This window comes from Melopsittacus undulatus, chromosome 5 (genome assembly GCF_012275295.1).
Source record: "Melopsittacus undulatus isolate bMelUnd1 chromosome 5, bMelUnd1.mat.Z, whole genome shotgun sequence".
NCBI classification, from domain to species: Eukaryota; Metazoa; Chordata; class Aves; order Psittaciformes; family Psittaculidae; genus Melopsittacus; species Melopsittacus undulatus.
Genome location: NC_047531.1, coordinates 17,193,048 through 17,211,383, shown reverse-complemented (window position 1 = coordinate 17,211,383; position 18,336 = coordinate 17,193,048). Strand labels below are relative to the sequence as shown.

The following is an 18,336-nucleotide window of genomic DNA, read 5'->3' as shown; positions in this document are numbered from 1 at the left end:
TAAGCATATTAACCAACTTTGATCTGTTTTCATCTTCCCTTTACCTTACAGACACCTCTTGCCACCCATATCTGGATATAAAATTTCTGTTACTTAAACCAAGCAAGCTACAAGTTCTGTTTGCCTAGAAAAGCCAGTGGTAAATGCTTTCTTACTGCTTGCTGGCTCTCAGAAGTGAAGGTTATTGCTTACTGGACAAACGGAATTAACATCTCACATAACAATAAAAGGAACTCTAGTGGATCCATTAACTTTAAAGATGGATGTGTTTGTTTGCTTGTTCACTAGAGAGAAAAACCTGTTCTCAAAAGTGGGTACTTGCTGGAAACAGCCCCAGCTACCCTGAGAGTTGTGCTGCTACTACATCACATGGCAATATATGAGGTAACTATCCTGAAACAGAGCTGAATCCTGTTGTATAAAACGGGGAATCTATCTCCTGCATAGGAGTCTGTCTTTCATAATTTCTGACTAGGTGTCTGGATTGCTTACCTAGTGTCTCAGTGCTTGATCACATACTACTTGAACATAGTAGGTGCATGTTGAGGGATTGTTTTATGGAATTTGTTCATGCTATGCAAGCAATACAAGCAAATTGCATGTGAACAAGGGAATTTTGGCTTGCTCTTGTACGCCATTGGCACTGTTCTTTGCATTCCAGAACTTCGTCTGTATGAAACAAAGAACGCCTTCTTAAGCAAGGCTGAGCTGTATGAGACCTTGAACAGCCAAATGCAGCATGTTTCCCACTATCAAACCACATCTATTCAGACAGATTTAGGGGAGCTCTTTCCCTTCAGTTTCTACCCTATCCACTGCACCTTCAGCACCAGAGAACAGTGTCAGGCAGTCTTCTTCCAGATGAGGTGCAGATTCATTTTCCATACTTAGGGAAAAAATATCCAGCTTCTTGTCTATGGTATGCCAGTCTACCTGTGTACTAGCAGTGTCTTTTCCTTTCAGCATTCTCCTCGGTCACCATTTGCTTCTCTCCAACCCTTTTGGCTCCAGCCATTGTCTGCTTTTCAGCATATTCCACAATTTTATTCATAGTATAGTTCCTGTGTTTCCATCCTTCCAAAGCAATTTCTTTCATATGCCTGATGTCTTACATGGTATTAGTAAGAAAAAAGAGATTAGTGGTCATGATTCAGTCTTGAAAGGTCAAATGAAACTGTTGGAGAAAACAGGAGTCTGAGGCCATTCCAGATACACAGGGGAAAAAACCTTTCCTTTCTGAGTCTGCCATCACCACAGAAAGCCTCAACGCTGAACAGTTATGGTTTATGTGCTGGAACTGCAGAGTGAGGTTTCCTAACAGGAGTGAATCCTAGTCCTGTAGTTAATACCACTCCAGCTTCTCTGGAGCATCACAGCTACAAAAAAAAAAAAATCAGAAGGCCACACAATAATGCCTTTTTTATTTTTAAAGCCCTGAATTCCCCAAAATGTGTCTATGTGTAGCCTTCAGTGCCCTCCAGTGCTATTAAAACCAGGGATCTTGTGTCAGTAACAGATAATATCATTTAATTTATTTTTTGTATTGCAAGCTGGTTTTCATGCTATGCTCTTCCGTTTATAGAGGGGCAGAAAGATATCTGTGTGTCTTGCAGCCAGCCAGCTTGTAGGGACACTCTCAACAGCTTTGGTGTCTTCAGGTTTGTCACAGGAGAAATCAACTATGTGAACTCTTGAGAAAAGCAGAGAGATGTGATTCTAATGGGCATGATGAACTGCTCACCAGTTTTCAGTGGTAATACCTTGGCTTCCTACTGATAATGTAAGATGTCTGTGGAAAAACAAGCCACACACGGGGATCCTTGGGGTACTTCATTGCAGAAGGCTGGCTGTCCCTTCATGAGGCAGCCTCTGCTGCAAGTCTGTGCATACAGAAACTGTTGTGCACACAAAGCTAAAACGGAGGTCTGCAGATCTGTCTCCTCGGCAAGAATGCCTGTTCTTTTGAACGTGCAGTTGTGCACCTAGAGTCAATCATTACAATAGACTGCTAAATAACAGAAAGAAGCTATACCAGGATACCTAGAAGACTCCTAGGACACAGTTGACAAACCAGCTACTCAGTTTTACTGTATCATCAATTTGACTCCTGCCTCCTCTTACCCATTGGTTACGTATTACCAGTAGCAGATGGTGTTCACTGTTTGTATTGGCAGATCCAAGCTGATAACCTTATTTCTTCACGCTATCAGCCTTGAACATACAAATTGCTTTCCATTGGTAGCACCACCTTTTCCTAAGCTTAAGCACTACTTCAGCTGAGAGTTCTTTGATAGTTGACCATTCTACTATTTTCTAACCATGATGAATTATTAATCAAATTATTACTATCAATTTAATCACTGCTGTAAACATGACAAGGACAGTGACTGTTACACAGGCAAGCAGCACCATTCATGTTTATTCAGGATAATTTGGACCACAGCCTAGTTAGACCTTGTGAGCACAGCTGTGTATTGCAAAGGACAAAGATAATTTTCTCTTTTTATCTTCTGTTGGCTTCTCTGTTTTAACTCTAGAAATGGAGTGTGAATTCTGCTCCCACCTCATAGGACCATCCCCAGATGCCCATAGCATTGCCTCTGTATAGTGTGGAGCTCTAGGCATCTTTGTAAACAAACAGAAAGCCTCTTTGACATTTATAGACACTCATGGCATCTACAGGAACACTACTGCTAGTCCCCTTCTTGCTGATGAACTGCCAGTTGCCATGGCCTTGGAGAAAAGTAATTTTTATCTCCAGTTTTATTACCAAAATCCCATGTACACAACTACATTCCCTGTTGCAAGAATGAATAGACAGTTACTATACAATGCAAATGCTCCTCTTTAATGGCTTTTCATGAAACAGGATCATGCTTATATACTTCTAGAGCACCAAGGCAAAAATAACCCATTTCAAAACTGAAACTCCTTTCACAGCAGCTAGACAGCCACAGCAGAACGTATTCACCAAGGAATCCTGAATCATACAGGCCCATTCCAGTTCCCTTTTCCAAATAATTCCTCATAACAACCTAACCAGCAATGTGTCTTTGTATTTACTGTTGTTAATTTTGAGTTGTTTTATGCTGTCCTCTGATTCAAGAGTTGCAGGGGTGTGTATTTCGGGGCAAAGAAGTTACTTTGAACATGGGCTGAATTTAATTTCCTCTCTATAAATGACTGGCTGAATTGCCTTCCAACTTTATTCCTGAAACAAAATCTTGCAACTGCATTTTGCCATCTGTCACATGAGGGGCCCAAGTCACTGTAAGGAAAAATAAGCTTTCATTTTGGACATGGAAGACAAGATGTGTACATGTTTTGGGTGTGCAGACAGGAACAAACAAAGATATGTACCAGAAATATGTGGAAAAAAGTTGGATCACTGGCTTTTCAAACGTAACTATACTTCCTTATTTCTAGATTATCTACGCTGATTAAACCTTTCTTGGTGCTGTAGCAGAATGTTTGTCATCTTAGAAGTTTCTCCTTTCATTAAATTATAAAGGCTCAAGTGGTCCCTGGCAGAGTGAATGGGAACTTCACTGCTCACATAAATGCTCAGGGCCCAAGATGCTGAAGGACATTGTGCTGGGTACCTGTCTGTGTTGAAATGTGGCATTAGCAGTAGGGTAGCCTGGCACCTCCTTTTCAGCTAAGGGCAATTCTGCTGCTATCTGCACTTTGGTGGTGAAACTCCGAAGAAGCAAACCCAAAACTACTAACAGGCACAGTGTGGTTGTAAAGCGTGATCCATGTCTTATCCATAAATAAAATCATACAACTCCCAAGTTTTTTTTCTGACTGGTTTCTGCACTGGCTGGACTTCTGAAAAATGGTGGCATCAGAAGTTAGAGCATGACACTAAATATTACTTGGATGTTACAAACTATGCAGGCTGTTAAACTACTCTCTAGATAAAACAGGGAGCTGTTTTATCAGTCATCATTTAATTATAACGGTAGCTCACTCACAGATATTTGAATTCTGTGCCATTTCTCATCATAGACTTTTTCCACTCAGATCCTGGCAGTTTTAATTTAATGTGAGCTGACAAGTTTTCACGAAGCAGTCTTGAAAATCCTAAGTACCATGCCAGACAGCAATCCTACCACATTATAGTTACACAAAAGAACCTTAAGCCAGCCTTTCAAAGACCGTGAGCATTTGTACTTGTCAGATTTAAGTTGCACTTATACCTGACTTGCATCCAGGATGAATTGGGATAAACAGAAGAAGAAACAGAAAAAAACAAGAAGGCTGTTTCCATTTGGTGTTGGTAAGTACACACTTCCATGCATTTTGCACTTGCAATTTAATCATGGAAGTAATCTGCACACTCCTAATGCTAGTGATCTCATTGGTAGAAGGTGGGCCTCAGCCCTATTGACTGTTTACGTCTTCATCTTCCCTGTTTTTGAAATCTATTTCTAAGCTAACTGAGGCTCTATTGTGTGATGCTTCCTCTGCAGCATCACATATTTTCAATCAGCAGCAGCTCCTTAGCCATAATCACTTCCTGCCTTGGCTTCTGTTCAGCACTGCCACTTGCTGCAAAACAGAATTGTTGGAGAGAGATCATAAGAGAGGAGCACCTCTGTTAAGAAAACAGGCTGAGAGAGTTGGGTTTGGTCAGCCTGGAGAAGACTGGGGAGACATTAGAGCAGCTTCCAGTACCCAAAGGATGGCTACATGAAAGCTGCAGAAGGGATTTTTACAAGGGCATGTAGTGACAAGACAAGCTTTAAACTGACAGAATTAGATTAAACATTAGAAATTTTTCCCTGGGAGGGTGGGGAAGCACAGGTGCAGGTTGCCCAGAGAAGCTGTAGATGCCCCATGCACGGCAATGGCCAAGGCCAAGTTGGATGGGGCATTGAGCAACCTGGTCTAGTAGAAGGTGTCCCTGTCCATGGCTGGGGGGTAGGAAGTAGATGATCTTTAAAGTTCCTTCCAACCCAAACTGTTCTGTGATTCTAAGTCCAGTCTGTATACACGAAATTATACAGATGAAGTGGTATTTAGGTGGTAGTTGCAAAAAATTGTGCTTATTCATTGGAAATGCTATAAACTGAATTTGAAAACGTTATAAACAGCTATTGAGTTTATTGCTGATTTTTTTTTCTGGTCTTTTGCATGCATGTTACTTTTAATACAATTTTGAGAATTCATCTCCTGCATCTGGAGAACATTATATAACCTGCATGTTCCGTCATGTGTTCCATCTGCAAATACTGCAGAACCTTGTCATACACCACCAGCAATTGTGGCCAGTTTGCAGAAACACTACAGCATTCGTCTGCATCATAAGCAGAGGTGAAGTCTGAAACTGTACTTGTGAGAATTACCAAAGATTTAAACACAAAAATTCAAAGCAAGAAACATAATGATAATAATCTCCCCACATACATCTTAGGATAAGAAGTGTCTGTATTAAATTCTAGTGCTTTAAAGTAGTTCCACATAAAGAACACTTTCTCACAATTTCTCATTATTTCTCATAATATGAATCATATGCACCATAATTTCATCCGTGTGAAAGAGAATTTTGCTATGAGCATTGCTGTAAAAGCTAACTTCTTCCATGTTGAACAGGTTTCCATCCTGCTTACTTCTAATGTTTATGGATTTCACTACCTCAAATGCAGCTTTGATTTCCCCACCTGTATAATTTCCATTCCAGGTTTTAGGCAGAGCACTGTAATCATCACTGCTGGAAAAATCCACACTAAATGAAGATAAATCTAGAATATAAACCAAAAAGATGATGTTAGAACAACAGTTAAAGATGGTCTAGTGGACAAAACCAGTACACGCTCATGCTCTTGTGCTCCCTAAAGTAACAAACAACTTTTATTTAAAAGTGCAAGTAACACACAAAAAGTTCAGCTTTCAGTGGCACTGTTACTGATACAAGGCTGAACGGCAGTAGCACATTGTTCAACACAAGTTCCAGAGTTCCAGGAATGTGCTGCAAGGCTCCAGAAAGGAAGATATTACCATCTAGATAAGGTCAGGCTTTTAGCACTAGCAAGTAGTTCTTGGCAGAAGTCTGAATGCTATTGTGTTTTCAGCTTTGATTTCCACCTTCTTCAGTGGAGCTTTTGATTTCTTCAGTGAAAAAGCTGCCACTGAAAGAGAGCATTTCTGATATTACTGTAAAAAAATCCTGTTTAAAAAAAGGCCCCTGAAAGAGACCCTGAGACAGAATACAGCACACTGGAAGAGGCTATCGGGAACAGGTGTTCTAGGACAAATGCCTGGCTCTTACTATCTCCTGTCGTACATTTTTAACCTGGTACAAGTTTTCTCTCCCTCACCTGAAATCTTGGTCTGTGCAAATACCACCTTCTAGCACATCTGGGTTTCATGGGTGTTTTGTCTGTGAATACTTGATACATGAAGTATGCCTTATTATTTAAGCAACAGGGAAGCTAAGACTGACTGATGTGACACATTTTCTGGACCTTTACTGCTCCTGAAGAACACTCTTCCACTTAAAAATCCACAGACTTATTTTCATAATTCTTATCAATAAACTGAAGTTTCCTCAACTGGAAAGCAGAAGTAAGAAAATTACTAAAAATTGGTAGAGCTGCATACACAGGAGCCAAAATGTGCCATAAACCAAATATAGCTGGCAAGCACAAACCACCTTCATGTTTCCCTGGCAAGACTCGCATTTACAGTTTGCAAGTATCTTCATCTGAGGCTTCTACCTTCTTGAGAAGTACCTTCGTGGTTGTTATCATTTAATTCCTAAAGGAATAACAGCTCTTGGCTTGGTATTCATTATATTAACTGTGGAATAAATTAAATCATTTCTTACCAATCCATGGGGAACACAACCCTGGTATTTAGGATCATTTATGTATTGATCTGCAGAATAAAATTCTCAGCAGAGAATTCTCCATGCAGCAGAGGCCAAGAGGGGGAATTATGTTACCATGGGTATAAAGCATCTACCGAAGCATACACATCTGGTACATTTGCTATGGCATGAGATAAATATCATACAAACAACAGGGACTTTATCTTCAGTTTAGCACAGTGTGTTTTATGTCTCTCAGCTGCTTTACCAATAAAATGGATTGAAGAATAAGCACTAACTTCAGCAACTAAGGGTAGTGGGCTATTGTTGATAGAAAAGGTTGAGTCATACAGAAATTCTTCACTGTTGGAATTAAGTCCTCATAACAGAATCCATGTTCTTTCAGTCCAATAGCTTGTCTGTAGGCCATGAAGAAATCTGATTGCAAATACATGAAGTGGACATGGAGGCACTTCACATGGGTTGCAATGAAGGAAGTTGCCCTTGGACCACAGAAGACAGCTTCTGCTCTTGCTTCAGGCACACCAAATGAATATAATTGATCTCTTTATAAGCCAGCTCAGTCATTACACTTGAAGCATCCTTTTCCAGTAGTAGTCCAGATCTCCATTAAGCAAACAAAAGGAGGAAGTGACCAACCTGGGGCAATGCAGGAAACTTAATGGAATATGATAATTACCTCCAATTCAGCATTACTTCCTTTTGTCCTTAGCATCACCTTTCTCTGCCCTGCTCGTTTTTTGTAAAACTGGTTTATTACTCTGTAAGGACTCATTAGGTTTTCCTGAACATTACCTGTTACTTATTGGATCTTTAATGTAAGCTTCTTGCAGGAAAAGGCATTTTCCAAGAACACTGTGGGCTATGAGCCCTTCTTCCTAGCTCAGAGGAGCTCTTCACATACCCCTGAGGAATCATCTGAGAGCCACAGTGGTCAGTGCTCACTGGGAGCTACTGTAGGTCTGAAAAAGAGTTTTTTTTTTCTGAGAGTACTTTTCCCTTCAGCAAGAATAAAGCAAAGGTTTTTTCTTCAGACATTACTACTCCTCATCTCCTAGGAGACCTTTGCTGTGCTACATCTCTACAAGTAGTGAAAAATGGCAAACAGGACCTCCACCCCAGTCAGCTGGCACACACCGGCTGACATACCCCTGCTCAACACACACTATAGAGATCCTATAAGCATATCAGGCCCTAGATTCAACTTCATGAAACCGCTCCTGAATGTGTCTCCTGGCTTTGATTCTTTTTTACCAGTACAGAAGAGGCTTTGGTCAAATCCAAACCAAAGCCAATGGTATCAAATTGAAGTAAATTTTGGTGCAGAAATTAAAACAAAATTTGAGTGTAAACCAAGCCCCACAACTCTGAAAAGTTTTACATTGCTGCTGTCTAAGCATGTCACAGCTGCCAGTTTCAAGGTTTTAGACAGGCTCTTCTGAGCAGGCTCTGTCATGCAGAGCTGCGTAACTGTCAACCATCCCAATCCTTTGCTTATCCCATTGCAGAACAATCAGTTGTGACAACACAAGCATGTCAACAAATTTGGGCCTTCAGCATCCAGTTTTTGTTAGGATCCTTTTCTAAAAAGAAGTTTAAACTTACCTTTCTCAATGCCTTCGAGAATGCCCTAAGTTTAAGTCAGCCTGAAAGTGGAAACACATCTTAATTTCTTGAAGATATACCCACCCATTGCACACATTATTTCACTGGTACAGAAGAGTGCATGCAAAAGCCAAAATCACCCACCTGAAGGGAGCACAGTTTAGACATCTGCATTAAATTATTTCCCAGATCTTGTTTTTGCTGCTTCAGCAGTTCCTGTACTTAGCCAGCCTCTGGATTTTGCTAATGAGCTTCACAGAATCATAGAGTAGTTGGGGTCAGAAAGGACCTTAAGATCATCAAGTTCCAACCCCCCTGCCATGGGCAGGGACACCTCACACTAAACCATATCACCCAAGGCTCTGTCCAACCTGGCCTTGAAGACTGCCAAGGATGGAGCATTCACAGCTTCCCTGGGAAACCCATTCCAGTGCCTCACCACCCTCACAGGAAAGAATTTCCTTCTACCTAACCTGAACTTACCCTGTTTACTTTTAAATCCATTACCTCTTGTCCTATTACTACAGTACCTGATGCAGAGATGCTCTCTGTCATCCTTGTAAGGCACCCTTCAGATACTGGAAGGCTGCTATGAGGTCTCCACACAGCCTTCTCCAGGCTGAACAGCCCCAACTTTCTCAGCCTGTCTTCATACGGGAGGTGCTCCAGTCCCCTGATCATCATCGTTGCCCTCCTCTGGACTTGTTCCAACAGTTCCATGTCCTTTTTATGTTGAGGACACCAGAACTGCTCACAATACTCCCAAGTAAGGTCTGACAAGAGCAGAGTAGAGCAGCAGGATCACCTCCTTTGACCTGCTGGTCATGCTCGTTTTGATACAGCCCAGGATACGGTTGGCTTTCTGGCTGCAAACACACACTGCCAGCTCATGTAAAGTTTCTCGCTGACCAACACCCCAAAGTTGTTCTCCACAGGGCTGCTCTGAATCTCTTCTCTGCCCAACCTGTAGCTGTGCCTGGGATTGCTCTGACCCAGGTGTAGGACCTTGCACTTGGCATGGTTAAACTTCATGAGGTTGGCATCAGCCCACCTCACAAGCGTGTCAAGGTCCCTCTGGGTGGCATTACTTCCCTCCAGCGTATCAACCAAACCACACAGCTTGGTGTCATTGGCAAACTTGCTGAGGGCACACTCAATCCCACTGTCCATGTCACCGACAAAGCTGTTGAACAAGACCGGTCCCAACACCGATCCCTGAGGGACACCACTCCTTACTGGTCTCAAGCTGGACACTGAGCCATTGACCACAACTCTTTGTGTGTGGCCATCCAGCCAGTTCTTTATCCCCCGAGTGGTCCACCTATCAAATTGATGTCTCTCCAACTTAGAGACAAGGATGTCGTGTGGGACAGTGTCAAACATGTCTATGTCACTGACAAAGATGTTGAACAGGATCACTTCCAACACCAACCCCTGAGGCACACCGCTTGTTAACTGGTCCCCATTTGGACATTGAGCCACTGACTGCAACTGTCTGTTCCACCATCCATGCAGAAAACAACCTTGGCTTCACAGCTTTGCATCTGAAATCATTGCTTCAAGGGTAGAGAAAGTTTCAACTAAGATCAGAATCTCATCATATTTAAGCCCTCAATGAAACACAGTACCAAGGAGTTGAATTGCAGAGAATGTGTTCAAGGCAGACGGTCTCCATATGAATTAATGTGCCATAACTAAGTTTCAAACATAATTTCTCAGCTATAAAGCAACATCTTTCCTCAGTTGTTCCAGTGTTTCCACAAGTATTCAACCTATGTGTTTAAGAATTGAGAGCCAGATTCCACTGAGGACAAGTATCTTAAGTTCAATGCATTTGGTTTCCTGTGAGCTTGCAATGAAAAGTACCAAATCTCACTTAACACATACACTAAAATAGCTTTTTTTTTTTTTCAACAGCACACTTACACATGGGCAGGTGGGGGGGAAGAGGGGGAGTAGCATAATATTGGACCTGTTGGCACACTAGAAGGAAAACAGCTTTCTGCAATAGCATCAACACCCTGTACTGCCACACCAGTATTTCTGCTAAGTAGTGAATATCATGTGGCCTAAAACATACTAGACTGCACAGAACTTGTCCCACTGAACTTGGCTGTTGATGATGTGTAAGAATAGGTCAATTACGGTTACATGTGATCCTTATATTCACTGTTAAGGGAGATTTCATGCAAAAGCAGTAATTTCTCTAACTACACTTGTGTCTTCTAAACTACACTTTAGCAAGATAATGGCTACCCATTAGCAAACACGCAATTCTCTATGAATCTTGCCCAAATTTTGAGCAACATGACAGCTGCTGAGAGAATACAGAGAATGAGTGGGTCTGCAATTTAATGGGCTTCTAATAAATATGTGTATTTGAGGTTGTACTTGTGCTCCTGCTCAGAAGTTTGCCTTTCTCCAATTTGGCTGTAAGCATTAAGGCACCAAGAATTCCTGCACTCCAGCAGTCTTACGAACCAAAGAACAGTGTTTGATAAACAAAAAAAACCCCAATTACATGCAGAAGTCACTAATTTGACTGTGAAAGCTTTTCTACACTACACATCAAAAAACCCATAAACCACAAAAAGGTCTTCTAAGTCTTCTAAGTCAGAACTACATTTAGAGATGTTTAAATTGACTGTTAGTTAACCTATATCCAAATAAACTTCAGTTAACACAAAAAGCCTTGGTTTACATTTAGGAATAGATCTTATTTTAAGAATGAGATATACATACACAATACCAGGGCTATCACTTATACTCCTTAGATTTCCCAGTATGTATTTCACACTGAAATTATGCAGCATGAAATCCCAACAGAAATTCAATGACCGCATCTCTTGTAAAAAGCAGAAACTTTAATTTACATGCAAAACTAAAACATAATCATAATAAACTGATGACCAAACAAATTACACACAATTGTAAAAATCATCCACTTTGTTAAATAGGCCTGTACAACCAAAGATTTACAAAGTCCTTGTGCATGTTCATCTTTTCAATGCACAACTGAATTTAAAGGTTCTGCTCGAATATTCCCCAAGTCAAGAGCTGAATCCGTCTCTTCATCAATTTCACCAATAACAGCACTGCAATAAAAACAAAACAAAACCAAGCATGTTACAGCTGGTGAAGACTTTCTTTAGAATTGCAGAGCTTTGTCATTTGAACTTCAAATATTCTTGGCACTAAATACCATCTAAAAGAGGTTTTAGAGTTTTGAAGTTTATTATTTATTGTTATTATTTAAATTATTATTATTATTTATTAAAGATCTAGGCTATAAGAACCAGGCACTGATGGTCTCTTCTAGGCAGTAGGTTACCCTCTGAAACAAGAGCTGGAAACTTTTTAGAGAGGATAGATTTTCAAGAGCAATGTCTAACAATTTGTAAGTGCATAAGACATCAGATAAACATGACAATTTCCATTAACACCCCCTAGTAAAGTGTTATTAATTTATCCAATGAAGAATATATATTTCACCTATGCCATGTTAAGAGACTAACACACCAGTGGACTCAGTAAAGTTGCTTTAAAGAGAAAAGAAGGCTAAGGTAATGGACATCATACTAGCTCAAGATGGTAACTAACCCAAAGGGAACATAAAAACAAAGAGTCTAATCCTTCTGGCATGCCCTTCCATTTACTGCTTCAAAGATTTATAAGCTAGTGGCTGCATGCACAGAATGAATTAACAGCCACCAGAAACTATGTTATATTAATCCGTCCAATAGCTTTCTGAATAAAGTTTCATTTTTGGTCTCTGCTATATCTTGCTACAGTGAGGTCCCCCATTTAGTTTTACAGTGTGCCACGAAACACTTTCATAGATAATTTATTGTTGGATTATCTTTGATTTTCAGTAACAATAAAACCTACAGGAATTTAAGTGAAGTACTTATCTTCCCATCTTCTTTATACTACTCCCAATTTCACAGCAACCAGTAACCACTATAGCTGTGCTTTTTTTTAAACTGAAGAGCCCTTGTCTATTCAGCCTTTCCTTGACAGAAAACATCTTATACCTTTACTTATTCTCACTTGCAGTCTTCCTGCATTTTCATACTGCACCCCTCTAATGACAGTGACACACTAGCTGTTAATGCAATGACACAACAACAACTATTGATTCAGTCTTTTTCCTAGTAATCCTTAATATTCTTTCTTCCCAGTGAACCAGCATTTACAAAAATACAGCCAGAGACCAGCGTGAAACTGAGCTTACAAGTAAGAACATCCCAGTATAGGTTTCCAGGTTCCCATGACAGTCACTGGAAACTAAAGAGGAATTTAACTTGCCTTGAAATGGAAATACGGTCAGCCAAGTATCTTTCTTAGTTTCATCTCTGCCTAGAGCTTCAGTGACTTCAAGCACTGATCAGTGTGAAGCCTCACTTCAAATTTGAGCCCCTTCAGAATTCTTGCATGAGAATTTGATCTTCAAAACTTGTTACTATTAGCTTTTTGCAAAGTGACAATTTAAAATATTTCCTTATATTAAAAACCACCTAAGACAAAGCACAAGTTTCTCTTTAGTTCGCAAGTAGAAATATAGCTTTTTCAAAGATCTTACTCCCTGGACATAAACAGTATCTGTCACCACTCCTGCCATCTCTTTCATAGGCTTTCTGCTTCTCATGCAGCAAAACACACACACATGTATTTGAGAGGCTTGGTTTTAATCAGCTTTTTGACATAATTTTTAATACTAGGAAGTTGTGTGATAATATCTTTGGTTTCCCTAATTCATCACACACTTCTAAAACAGAAGCTCCTTTTTTCCTTCTGAAAACCTTTACATACTGAGTTTTTCTGACTGACGCTGCCTATTCACTGCAAGCTTCTAGTGAGGCACACAAAAATGCCTGGAAGTATTTTATCCCATAACTGCTGCTTTTCTTTTCAATAGCTTCTCTATTTGGCCCATCCATCTTGTCTCCCCCAGCCCCAAGTCCCCTATTTTGGAGTTAGTGTTATTTAGCTGTTGTTTGGGTTTTTTTCTTCTTCCTACAAGGATGCTGAACTTCAGTATGTTAGGAGTCACATGGATACAGAATTACTCCTTCTGATGAATATGATTCTGAGTTTGTTAAGGTCACAAAAAAAATTCTATAAAAAATGCTTTGAGTTTGAGTAATGTGGCAGCCTGATATGGTGAAAAAGTAGAGCAGCAAACAATTATTTGGCTTTTTATACACATCAGTACTATCTGAAAAGTTACTAGCAAGTAGCATGCTCAGCCTTACCTTTGTACATTTGTCTATTTTTTTTTTGCTTAAAAGCTTAAGTCAAAAGAGATGAAAGTTTCCAAAATGATCCTCCTTCTCAATTATATTAAACACACCTAGATATAAGTCTAAGTCTTCACATTTCTCCGCACAGAAATATCCATTAGAAGATTAAAATTCTTATCCAGGCTCACAGGTTGGTCACTATGATATTCTCTTTTTCTGTGATAAAAAATAACCTCATTTTTTGCCATCAGTTTCAGAATGCTGCTGCAAAAGTAGCTTTCCTAGCAGGCCCAACTTACCAGGCCTTCGTTCCAGTTCTCCTGTATCCTTCCTATCTGTTTGGCATATGAGCTACTTTTCTCTGCATTTAATGAGCATTTTGTTAGGGTATTGTACATCAAGTATAAACTCACGTATTTGACCTGTCACTACATCAGCTTCAACAGCTGTTACTCTTTCAAGCCAGAACCTTCATGCACTTCCCAGATTATAAAAAGCGTTCTGTACGAACACCTCATCCAAAAAAATCCTGTTAAAAGTCAGCTTTGTAAATCAGACTGCTGACTTTTTGCACACAAGTTCTCATCTTTTGTTCCTTCTTCTCTCTCGGTTAACAGATCCTGCTTCTCACAGGCTGGAATAAAGAACATCTACACAGTGCCTAGACTCAAGAAACGAAAATGCTGAGCTTTATACTGACCTTTCCTAGATGGCTGGCAATCTATAGCTCTAAATCTGTACTAACACTATCTTAACATTACAACAGAATGTTAACAGAAGCATAGGTATTTGCTATTTAGTATACAAACACAGAATCATTTAGGTTGGAAAAGATCTTTAAGATAACTGAGTCCAAACATTAACCTAGGACTGCCAAATCCACCACTATGCCACGTCTCCAAGTGCTGCATCTACATGTCTTCCAAATTCCCCCAGAGATGGTGACTCCACCACTTCCCTGGTTGCTTCAACTTTGACAATACTGTTGGTGTTACTCACCAAAATAAAGATGCAATGTCTCGGGCTAGCAAGACGTATAGACACACACACACACACAAAATTTGTATTAAATTGGTTTAAACAAGAGTGTGCTATACTTACACGTTATCACCTCTTACAATGTATAATCCCAGCACAACCTGCTCTACTCCTTGTGAAGAACTGAACACTCGTTCATGGCTTTCATCCAAAATCAAGTTAATGGTCTGATCAAAACCTTTGAGGGTTCCCTGAAAAAAAGAACAACCCACATACAAAAAAGAACTCCAATTACCTTTTAAATTTATCATTATGCTCTCATGGAGATCTTAAACAAGGCTGCAATATAAAGGTACTAGAGAACAGATGCTCTATTTAGGTTTTATTGTTAGGCTTAAACATAAACAGCTGGAGAATGAACCTTTAAAAGCAACTGTCAGTTTCAGAAAAGTATTTGTATTTAGCAAGTGTTTGTCCAAAAAGTTACAGTAATACTTAGCATCAAAAGAAGTTTCCCCTCTACTAATGACAGTCCACATTAGACAACTTATTTTAATCTAATTAGACAACTAATTTTATTGTTTCTATAGTAAAACTTGAGTTTTCCTTGTATGGAAGTTCCAAGAAATCAAATCAGCAACTTGAAAAACAAACAAAATAGATTTTTGTGGTCAGCAATATTGAAACAATTCTTAAAATGCAGTTTTAAGTGGTATCTCTTTGAAAGTGATTAGCTTGGTTCCACAAAATTACTAACACCTACCCCCCTTAAAAAAAACAACAAAAAACCAAACCAAAAATTGAAAATCCACACAAAATTAATTTCTGCACCATTTCAATATGCACTTGGAAAAATTATAGCATAATTTATTTGTGCAATTTACTATCAGCAATTGACTAAGAAATTTCAACTGAAAGCTCATGTAAACCACTTGTTCAAGCACTGGTAATATCTATTGATATTATGTAGCCATGTAACAGTGAGGCATATATACCAACCCTATTCCAATGTTTTTGGTAGAAAGTATCTTGTATCAGGACACAAAGTTAACCAGACTGACTCCAATCAGACAGCAGGTTTGTTGAAGCTAGCATTTTTCTGCTAGAAGCACTGTTTTCTCTGTACAAAGCTATGTACAGGCACAAACACATAATCTTCATTCAGTGATCATATTATTAAGTTAAACACAAAAGAATAAAAGATGAGGGGAGGGAAATACAAGAGAAAAAACAAAACAAACAAACAAAAAAAAAAACCAAAACACAAGCAAACCAAAACCCCAATGAAACCCAAACACAGAAGCAAGAAAACAAAACCATTATACAGGCTAATAAATAACGGTTTGGCAACCCTTAGTTTCCCAGGCTTAAACAGAATCCCATAATTCTTCAGCAGTTATCAGCTGATGTTTTTCTGTAACCACATGGAAGAAATCGTTTTAGCATAAAAGGTGAAGAACCTACCGAACAAAGAGGACTCTTAGATGGAAGCTAAATCACTGAATAAAAAAGGCATTTTCTTGTACATTCCTACAGGAAACACCATTTGATAAGTCAAAGCACTTGTATGCACAAATTTATCAATGGACAACGCCAACAGGCAAGATCCAGTAAATGTTTAAGTCAAACGGTATAAAATAATGGCAATAAAGCCTTAAAGCAAAAGCATGTAAAGATGTGAACATAAAAGTGATAATATCCTAGCATGGTGCCTCTGTTGCCATGAAAGTCTTTATGGAGAAAACAAAAATGTTAAAGATACAAGTCTTACCACAATCATTCTTCCATCAGAAGTAATTACTGCAACAGTACCTGATAATTCGCTAAGGAATTGTTTTGAGATATCTGAGGTAGAACCATTAACATTTTCTGAAGCATTCATATGTAATGTAAGTTTTAAGATCCATTAAGAACCAGAAACACCTACCAGCACTTAAAAAAAAAAACACAAATCAACCAATATGGTTGATAGAAACATTTAACAACACACAATTTTTTAGTTTCACATTACCCAGCCACAAAGTCATACAGAAACATGAACACGATTAAAAGCAGGCTGAAGATTTTTAGTTCACCTCTCTTCCCCAGACTAACTGCACTACCTCAAAATTGAAACAATATGAACAGTTTTATAAACATTTCAATCCAAGTCCTTAACAACAGCTTAGCAGTGGGGATCATGAGTCTGGCATTCTACATCCCCTCACTCTTAAGTCTTGACTATCTCAGTGAGATGATCAGATATCCATCATCCTGAAAAATTCTGTTAGTATCTTACCATTTGTGAATAAAACTGAAACTGCTCATGGGTTATGAAGAATACAAAAAGGTTCAAAGAACACTTGAACTTTAACGTTTCCAACCCAAACCATTTGATGATCCTATGAACACTAACTCGCAACTTTTGAGCGATCGACATAAAGCTGCTAAGCAAACACATGTTAAGCGCCCTTTACGGGTCCAGACCAATTGTGAACCCCGTTCCTCATCACAGATCAAGCAAGCTTGAGGTTCGCACCACTTGTACTACAGGGGACCCTATTTTACCTGCCAAGCCAGCCTAAGGTAAAAAGGAAATCGACACAACCAGCAGGGAAGGGCCCAAGGAAAGCAACCGGCCGCGAGAGCAGGAGGCCTCAGGCTCTTCAGCTGCCTGCCGAGGCCCGGGAACTTCTCTAAGCTCACACCCGCGGGCCCGCAGGTACCCGATGCCAGCAGCACCCAACCCCCGCACTGTGCCGCAGCCACCAGGCCGCCGCCATCGCTCAGCAGCACCGAGCCGCTGGTCCCCCCGCGCGAAGGAGAAGGAAAGCCCGTTCCCACCGCCGCGGGGCAGGATACGGTTGATGTAGTTCTCCAGAGCAGATGTCATGGCGCCGGCTCCCGCGCTTCGCCTTGCGCTGGCGGCCACCTCACGCGAGACGGCAGCTGCGGTGCCGAAACGCCCGCGGCCACCTCCGGCGCACACCAATGACGTACACCGCATACGCGAACAGCGCTGAGGCAGGGCCGGGTTCAAAACGAGCGGCTTCCGCATATGCGTGGAGGGATGCGAGTGGGCTGTGGCTAGGCACCGTCTGCCAGGGTTGCATGGGAGGTGGCGGAGGCGGTGGTTAGTTTTCTGTGTGGAGTACGGCACCATTCATAGGGATGCTTGTTGAGTGTGGAGGGCGGGAGGTACAGGGGCAGTGTGACCAGTCGTCCGTACTCAGCCCGCCCTGCCGGCTGCTGTTGTAGAGGGGAGCGGTGGGGGGGTGGAAGGGCAGTTAATTTGCTCAGCCTTAGGGTTGTTGGGAAGCGCCTTGCTGCCTGGGTGTAGCGTTTTTCATGCTAGCACGGGACCCGCATATCCCTTCTTGCAGGCGGTCGCTGGGAGGTGGGCTGGGAGGAGGCCTGGCACCTGTTGGTGCGCCCTGGCTGAGAGCCACAGGGCTGTGGGGTGGGCGCCTGAGGCCACCCGCGAAGTGTTGCTCACTGTGGTCCCGTGGTGGTCTCTGTGGGAAATGGCGGGTAGCTGCATGTCGGGAAGATGAGACTTGAGGAAGGTGGAATTGTGCTTGAGTCGTATGGTATAGCGGGCATGGCACCAAGCCACGTGCAGCAGTTTACCAGCAAAGACTTGTGTTGCTGTTTAAAGAGAAATGAAGCAGTCAAGCTATGCAATCCAAGCAAAAT

The 18,336-nt window shown here is 40.8% G+C and overlaps 1 protein-coding gene across 1 annotated transcript; it reads right to left on the bottom strand.

Moving 5' to 3' along the window:
- Positions 1 to 11,284: 11,284 nt before the first annotated feature.
- LSM8 (LSM8 homolog, U6 small nuclear RNA associated) lies at positions 11,285 to 17,631 on the bottom strand. The gene is made up of 4 exons (XM_005146076.3): positions 17,503 to 17,631; positions 16,433 to 16,473; positions 14,785 to 14,912; positions 11,285 to 11,535 (listed from the first exon to the last, which is right to left on the bottom strand). Exons 1-4 carry the CDS (start codon positions 17,531 to 17,533, stop codon positions 11,445 to 11,447), a joined length of 291 nt encoding a protein of 96 aa, XP_005146133.1. The 5' UTR covers positions 17,534 to 17,631; the 3' UTR covers positions 11,285 to 11,444.
- Positions 17,632 to 18,336: the final 705 nt, after the last annotated feature.

Bases quoted from the DNA above. Each gene is read 5' to 3' on its own strand.
- LSM8 (XM_005146076.3), bottom strand. From the start codon at position 17,533: ATGACATCTGCTCTGGAGAACTACATCAACC. The intron at 16,474-17,502 runs GTATCCTGCCCC...GCGAATTATCAG, and splicing joins TCTGGAGAACTACATCAACC to GTACTGTTGCAGTAATTACT. The intron at 14,913-16,432 runs GTAAGACTTGTA...TCTTTTTTTCAG, and splicing joins CTGATGGAAGAATGATTGTG to GGAACCCTCAAAGGTTTTGA.